The sequence below is a fragment of the Coregonus clupeaformis genome, unplaced genomic scaffold (assembly GCF_020615455.1).
Source record: "Coregonus clupeaformis isolate EN_2021a unplaced genomic scaffold, ASM2061545v1 scaf1839, whole genome shotgun sequence".
Lineage (NCBI taxonomy): Eukaryota > Metazoa > Chordata > Actinopteri > Salmoniformes > Salmonidae > Coregonus > Coregonus clupeaformis.
Window position 1 is genome coordinate 64,937 of NW_025535293.1, and position 7,914 is coordinate 72,850.

The window sequence follows — 7,914 nt, forward strand, 5'->3', positions numbered from 1 at the left end:
CTTTACCCCAAGTCAGTATATCCTGTCCATCAATCATGCTATCCTAAACATCAGTAATCTCCTTTGACATAACGGAATATAGACTCTGTGGCACCAAGCCAATTATCTACTAACTCTAACCTGGTCCCCACGATACTATGACATGACATCATAACACTATAAAAACCTCATATCATTGACCATGCTGTAGGTCATGTAACAGTTGTTTATCCAATATGCTTTGTGGACTCTGTATGTCATGGTGGCAAGGCATATGAACTAACAGGTTATAGATCAAACAACGCAATTTTCATAAAACATAGGTTGTAATATGTTTTTTTTTCTTGGCTTGGCTTCCCCAGTGATTCTACCCATGCACCGCTACTGAATCTGAACAGCCAAAAAACGCATGGAATCAGATATATCAAACCACATTGTCAGATACAAATCTGGTTCCTGCCCATGTGACTTGTGTCTGAATGGTAAAATCTTATTTATTTGCCCTCAAGTGGTTTTTAGACTGTTATTTGGCACGTACATGGCAGGCATTGTTGTCACATTAGCTTGCTACATAACTTCTGAGTGATAGGAAGAAGCAAGAGCACCACCGCCATTCTGCCTACACCACTGGCACTGCACGTACACTAATCGTTACTATGACAACTAGTTTGGCCGTGTCAACTAATGACTGCTGTCTGAAATCCGATTTTGGTCACTTGTAATTTGCTGTTTGGACAGTATTCCAAAACGGATTTGAAAAACGAAACTGATTTGAGCATTAAGGCCTGCAGTGTGAACAATATGTTATACTCACAACTCACTTCAATCTAATAGGAGAAACATAATGGCTGTTTTTTCCTCTATGCTCATATATGACAGATTAAAGCAAATTCTGGCTGTTCTGTTTTTTGTGAACATGAAGGAGAGAAGCTATTGACTATTATGGACGTTTGAGACGCACTATATGTTTCTCTCGCCCAATGCACACTGAAATTGCGACTGCACGCTTACTGATGTCCTGAAACGCACCCATCAGAAGCGGAACGAATTCAAGTCAGCTGATCATCAAACCAGCCCTGACAGGATTCTTGGCGTGACACGATTGGATAGCTGGGGAGCTTGAGTTGTTTACTTTTTTGCTAGTCATTTTCTAACTGTATACCGTTACAGTAGGCTTTCGTTATTTGTGAAACGGACACACTTTAAAACGGAATGAGTACTACCATTAGCACCCAACGAGGACAGGTAAATATAACGACTAACGTTAGCTAACAAGCTATAGTAGCTAGCTAACGTTAAGTTAGCTAACGAACACGGATCAACACCATTTTAGCTAACATTAGCTTCAATTATCACTCGTTTTCATATTAACCAAAATTGGCCAGATTAGCTGTAGCTAGCTAGTTGCAACGTTTTAATGAAAACAGCACCGTAACGTTAGTTGATTTAACAAATGTTAGCTAGCTACAGTAGCTAACAAACTTCCAGCTAGCTACATTAGCTTCAACAAGCTAGCTTGCTGGGTGGGTAGTTTTTACGTCAGCCAGCTAATTTAGAAGCCTAACGTTTGACAAGTCTCTCTGGATATAGCCATCTAGCAAACGGTAGCTAGTTTGCGCTCCTTAGATAGAGCTTGCCAGGAACAATAACCAATGGCAGAGTTAACATTAGGCTAACTAGCTATGTAAATTAGCTCGCTACTGGTTAAATCTAAAGTCAACTAGCTAGTTATCTAGCTAACTACTGTATTCACAGGAGCTAGCGTCTATATGGCCGGATTAGCTAACGTTACTCGCCCAGATTTAAACTTGCTTGAGTTTATCAGGACACAGCTAAACCAGTGTCGTCTGTTAGCCATTTGAGCTGAAGCCTAGGCATGAGGTATTAAACAACATTTTACTGAACCACCTCTATAGGGCAGCGATGGAGAGGCAGGGCCAAACTAAATCTGATGATGTTGGACCGGTTTCCCAGACTGATTTATTTCCCAGACTGATTTATAGCCTTCTCAATAGTAGGGTCTTGGGGACAAAATGAAACTAGTTCTGGCATAATACTTTGTATTCCATGTTATAGAGAAACTTCTCATGAACACAGAACACTTTATTTCATGAGGATAGGACTTATTTTCAAGTGATCGAAAAATGTCGCTGACGGATCTGAATCCTAGTCAATATAAGGGACCAAATCACCTGACACGTTTTGTCCAATAACTAAAGATAGGGTGGTCATATTGTTATGACATTTTCAGGGTTGATGTAGAACACAGAGATGATTCAAATACAATTATAAACTGGGTAGTTCGAGCCCTGGATGCTGATTGGTTGACAGCCTGCTCTAATTATGTTGGTAACCAGTTTATAATAGCAATAAGGCACCTCTGAGGTTTGTGGTATATGGCCAATATACCACGGGTAAGGGCTGTATCCAGGCACTCCGTGTTGTCGTGGCTAAGAACAGCCCTTAGCTGTGGAATATTGGCCATATACCACACCTCTCGGGCCTTATTGCTTGATTAAATGTATTAAATTAAAATGCTGTATTATGTAAATTAGGCAACTTAATATGCCAATTAGGCAGTATGGAACACACAATTACAGTAATGAAAGCCCAATAATTTAAAGTAGGGATGGTCATATTATTAACAAATCTTAATGTTTTATGCAAAACAGAGTTTGTAACAATTTTAAACAATTTATGAAATTAGAATAACTTTTTGTACGATATATAAAAATGTGATACTTAATATGCTAATTGGTCTTTACGGAATAAACTCAAAATATAGCATGTTAAACCTATACATTTAAACTAAGGTGGACATTGTTAACATATATATTGATGTTTTATGCAGAACTGGGAGTTTACACTGAGGAGTAAGGTGCCCATGCGCGTGTACACACACACACACACACACACACACACACACACACACACACCAGGAGTGTTAAGAGTACATATAATTGGGATTAATTACATAATAACAAAAAGCAGGCTTACTATTTAGTATTTACCAATTAGCAACTGTTAGGCGGGATATATCACAGTTATGTTGTATTGAGTAGCCCAACTGATTAGGCCTAGAGTGCCAAATAATAGGCCCAACCCTGTGCCTGTGCCACCTGCATACACACTCCACACATCCCACACACACTCAAACAGCACCCCCACCAGCACTCACACACACACAGTGCCTAACACAGACACACATTTCTCAGAATCCTTACACAGCACCCACCAACACACACACACTACATCACACATAGCCTAACACAGACACACACTTCTCACTATGTCTGAACTGTCACACAGTAGGCTACTAATGTAATAACATAGCTTACTTCTAAGGTAGGCCTACGTCTAAGTTGGGTTTCATTGTAATGTTATGTTTTGGTGTTGTGAGTTTCTCTGGTGAAGGAGGATAAACTGCACTATTTCCAGCAAATAATTAGCCTAGGCTCAGAAGAGACAGTGCGCTGCCTGCTAGCCAGCTACACATAAAGATAGATGGGACACATTTTCAATTCACTGGTATTTAGCTATGTTTTTATCGATTGTAGGCCTGTCGCCACTGAATTCTTGTAGTTTTTACTTGAAAGAAAAAACCATGAATCACAAAAATCACTGGTGGCATAATACTGTCAATGCTGCACAGCGCTGCCTCTCACCCCAGTTGCCTCAGCGAATGGCGTCAAGCACTCCCACAAAGCTAGCAACCTAGCACTCATCATGTAAATGGGGGTGGCGGAACAAGAATTTGGAGCAATCCCTGACAACCCATACATCAAATCGTAGCTACGATACAATGTTGCCAACTTAGTGACTTTGTCGCTATATTTAGCAAGTTTTCAGACCCCACCAGAGAGTTTTATTGGTAAAATATTGTAGCGACAAATTCAGCTACTTTTCAGGCTGCCTTTTGGGGAGTCACGGTGGGTTTCTATGGTTTTGATAGCATTTAGCGACTTTTCCCAATACATTCTGCCGCAAACAAGAGTGGGAGAAGCTGTCTGTGCAACAGAAGTCCCAGCAACAGTGCACACAGAGGCACAAGGGAGGGGGTGTGTGCGGAGAGGGGTGCAAATGCTGCGTTGCGGACCGCAGCTGTGCCGCAAGGCAAAACGTAATCTAGCGACAAATCAAGGAGCCAATAGTTGGTCTCGCTGAAAAAATAGTTGGCAACACTGGCTACGAAGCTCTACTTTGTAACCTGCTATGTTTTTTTTGTATCTCTGAAGAAATGGTTCAATGATAGAGCTGAAAGAAAATCGTTTTACCTTATATTTCAGTCCAAGGATGTCCGATGCCCATGAAACACCCTCAGGACTTTCCCAACATTTCTTAGCAATACAACGTCACATCGATCTTACTCTGGTAGGTTGAGGAGTACCTTTTGCCAAGAGCAAATATGAACACTGATTTCGCGGGTTTCACAAAAAGGGCTGTCCCACAGAATTTAACGTTCTTAGCACGGCACTTGCTTTAGATTTGGGCTCATATCACGTAAATATCATAACATACAGTATTGGGATTTTAGACATAGGGTAACAACTGCCACATTAATGTTTTCAAATGATTAATGTATTTTGACGACCACATTATTGACATTTTGTGAAAATAGATTTGTTTACTCCTGTTCTTTGTAGAATTCTAGCATAGCGTCCATTGTTTGTCGCATCACCTAACACCCTATCAATGGTGTGTCCGGGAAATCGCTGCATAGTGTGACCCTTTTCTTCCTCTAGTGTAGTTTGCCTGTCCTCACTCTCACAATTCCTCCGCTCCTTTCGTCTTTTTAGGTTTACATTGGGGAGTTGCCCCAAGACTTCCTGCGTATTACTCCCACTCAGCAGCAGCAACAAGTTCAGTTGGATGCCCAAGCAGCGCAGCAGTTGCAGTATGGGGGATCCCTGGGCACTGTAGGACGGCTTAGCATCACTGTAGTGCAGGTAGGGTGTTTTTAACTGTGAATCTGCTTGGTCTTTCCCTAGTATCAAGACTTATTGTGTAACACAAGGTTATTAATGCAGTGGGAATGTTTTCCTGTGAATCACTGTTATGTCCCTCTTCTCTCCAGGCCAAGCTTGCTAAAAACTATGGTATGACACGCATGGACCCTTACTGCAGGGGTCCGACTAGGTATGCTGTTTATGAAACACCCACAGCCCATAATGGTGCCAAGAATCCACGATGGAACAAAGTTATCCAGTGCACTGTCCCACCTGGAGTAGACTCCTTCTACCTGGAGATCTTTGATGAGGTGAGGAAGAAGGAATTAGAGGGTGGTGGGTGAGGAGAAGATCCTAACGTGTTATTGGCTCGACAACTAGGCCTGTCTAGAGTTATTGATAGCAATCTACTTTGAGTGTTTCTTCTTGATGATCATCCATGATTTTAGAGACAAGTTACTGATTTGAGGTGTTTGTGCTGGTCACTTTTCCAGAGGGCATTCTCGATGGATGACAGAATTGCATGGACACACGTCACCATCCCGGAAGGCCTGAGAGAGGGCAGTGTGGTTGATGAGTGGTACAGCCTCAGTGGCAGACAAGGCGACGACAAAGAGGGCATGATCAACCTGGTCATGTCTTACGCTGTGAGTTCATAAAACACACATGCTCACATTGTACATTGTCATTGTAGTACAGTTTGAAAGTGATTGATTGATGTCATCTTACAACTTGCCCCTTATCTCTTCCTATTGGCTCTCATGCTTTCAGAACATGCCAGCAGGTATGCACATGTCTCCACCCGTTGTCCTCATGCCCACTGTCTATCAGCAGGGGGTAGGATACGTACCCATTGCAGGTGAGTAGAACCATACTCTCCACTGAGACATAGTGTTAGGTTTAATTTCTGGTACAATAATCCAGACGGTATCCAAGAAAACTTGTGCTAGATCAATTCATCACACTGGGTGTTGCAGCTGCAAAAGCACACATACAGGTCATAACACGACTAGCCCCTCCTCTCCGACAATACCCCCCTTCTAAGTCTAGGATGAACAATCAGTCTCTGTTGCTGGGCAGGAACTGAGTCTGTTCCTCATGTTGGTGTTATCATGTCCCAGCTTGAGTCCGGAACCTTCGCACTCCTCCGTGCCTTTCACAGGTCTTCTTATCAGTCAGCCCTTGAGTTATGGAGGGTACACATTTCTACAGGCTACTGCAATCCACTAGATAATTACACTTCTCATACACAAAGAGCCTAAATCTAACACTACTTTCAATCTCTAAGAATATATAAAAACTGTATATTCATATTCAGAGTATATAAGTATATATCTAAAACAGTAAAGATATAAGACAGTGTTATAGAACAGTAATTACGATCTATCAGCTCTAACTCTATCAGCCCTATTCCACCCTTATGGAGTCATTCTTGCCCTCAGAGACAGGCCCCCTTTCCTTCTACCCAAATACAATGCACATAGATCTTTCCATCTAACCAATAACATAATAATTACTACTGCTAGGCTAATTATACAATTATAAACAGATTAAAACGGGCTCAAGTCAGTCTTCAACAGTTGGCAATCTTGGACAGAGACACTGCAGCCATCTAAGTGCGCCACTACTCCTGAGTGGCGCAGTGGTCTAAGGCACTGCATCGCAGTGCTAACTGTGCCACTAGAGATCCTGGTTCGAATCCAGGCTCTGTCGAGCCCGGCCGCGACCGGGAGACTCATGGGCGGCGCACATTGGCCCAGCGTCGTCCAGGGTAGGGGAGGGAATGGCCGGCAGGGATGTAGCGTTGATAGAGCATGGCGCTTTGCAATGCCAGGGTTGTGGGTTCGATTCCCACGGGGGGCCAGTATAAAAAAAAAATAATGTATTCACTAACTGTAAGTCGCTCTGGATAAGAGCGTCTGCTAAATGACTAAAATGTAAAATGTAAATCTAAGGCCCGATTCTATTTAGATTGCTTGTCTACTTTCCAAGCCAAATTGGTAGAGACAAATGGAAGTGGGCATAGTGTGTCTTATGTAAGTGAAACTAAAGGACGAAACAGACCACGCCTCTGACTGACCACAGTACATTGTCATTTTCTGTTAATTTTCCCGACTATTCTACATGTTGAATTGCCACTGCTCATCAGCACCCAGCAGGTGATCTACTTACTGCGCACGCATGATGTTTATTAGAGTGTGTGTTGCCCTTAAGAACTGTTGACCTGTTTAAATGATCAATTTAATAGATTGTTGCTTACCCATTTCTCTCTGGTTTGCTCTTCTCAGGAGTGCCCACTGTATACAACCAGGGAATGGTGCCCATGGGTATGCCTGCAGCACCCACTGTCGCCCCACAGGAGGCTCCCTGTAGCGAGGAGGATCTTAAGGCACTGCAGGACATGTTCCCCAATCTGGACAGGGAAGTGATCCGCACTGTAATTGAGGCCCAGCAAGGTAACAAGGATGCCGCAATCAACTCTCTGCTGCAGATGACAGAAGAGCTGTAACAGTGGAGCCACACATAGAGCCACTGTGGCGGCCAGAACATTGCCCATTCACAGCAACAGCACCCTGCACAGTTTGTAAATATGCACTCAGGCCTGCTGAGCTCTCAACTGTCACTCACACTAAATAAAATCCAGCAGTTTTTTCCAACCATAAGCAGATGTTCCTATCTGAGGTGTCAAACATGTATACATCTGTATACATTACCATCTGTATTATGGAAACAATGTATAGCTTTGTTCCCCCAGTCCACATCTGGGATTGGGACAAATTGGTTTACCTACTGATAAGTGCTGTGATGGCTGGTTGGCTTCTCAATTTTACATTCCACTTTACTCAGAATGGGTTATGTACAATTGATGTTGATGCAGTGCTATGTGGGGGTAATGAAAGGAATTGATCCTGCAGAAGCTTTAGACCTTTGTGAAAGCAGTTGTTGTGCGACATTGTTGAGAGCTCCCAAGCCAGTCTTCTCTGTATAT

The 7,914-nt window shown here is 42.7% G+C and overlaps 1 protein-coding gene across 2 annotated transcripts; it reads left to right on the plus strand.

Moving 5' to 3' along the window:
• Nucleotides 1-1,106: 1,106 nt before the first annotated feature.
• On the plus strand, nucleotides 1,107-7,525 carry LOC121564198 (toll-interacting protein). 2 transcript variants are annotated; one of them, XM_041875671.2, is made up of 7 exons: nucleotides 1,133-1,224; nucleotides 4,266-4,350; nucleotides 4,776-4,925; nucleotides 5,054-5,236; nucleotides 5,420-5,572; nucleotides 5,697-5,784; nucleotides 7,214-7,525. In XM_041875671.2, exons 2-7 carry the CDS (start codon nucleotides 4,273-4,275, stop codon nucleotides 7,432-7,434), a joined length of 873 nt encoding a protein of 290 aa, XP_041731605.2. In that variant the 5' UTR covers nucleotides 1,133-1,224; nucleotides 4,266-4,272; the 3' UTR covers nucleotides 7,435-7,525. The 2 variants fall into 2 exon arrangements, with proteins under 2 accessions (XP_041731606.2, XP_041731605.2); XM_041875672.2 differs by lacking the exon at nucleotides 4,266-4,350 and having other exon boundaries at nucleotides 1,107-1,224.
• The last annotated feature ends 389 nt before the right edge of the window (nucleotides 7,526-7,914 follow it).

Excerpts from the sequence above, each read along its gene's own strand:
- LOC121564198 (XM_041875671.2), top strand. The coding sequence starts at position 4,273 with ATGTCCGATGCCCATGAAACACCCTCAGGACTTTCCCAACATTTCTTA. Across the intron at positions 4,351-4,775 it reads GTCACATCGATCTTACTCTG|GTTTACATTGGGGAGTTGCC; the intron begins GTAGGTTGAGGA and ends TCGTCTTTTTAG. Across the intron at positions 5,785-7,213 it reads AGGATACGTACCCATTGCAG|GAGTGCCCACTGTATACAAC; the intron begins GTGAGTAGAACC and ends TGCTCTTCTCAG.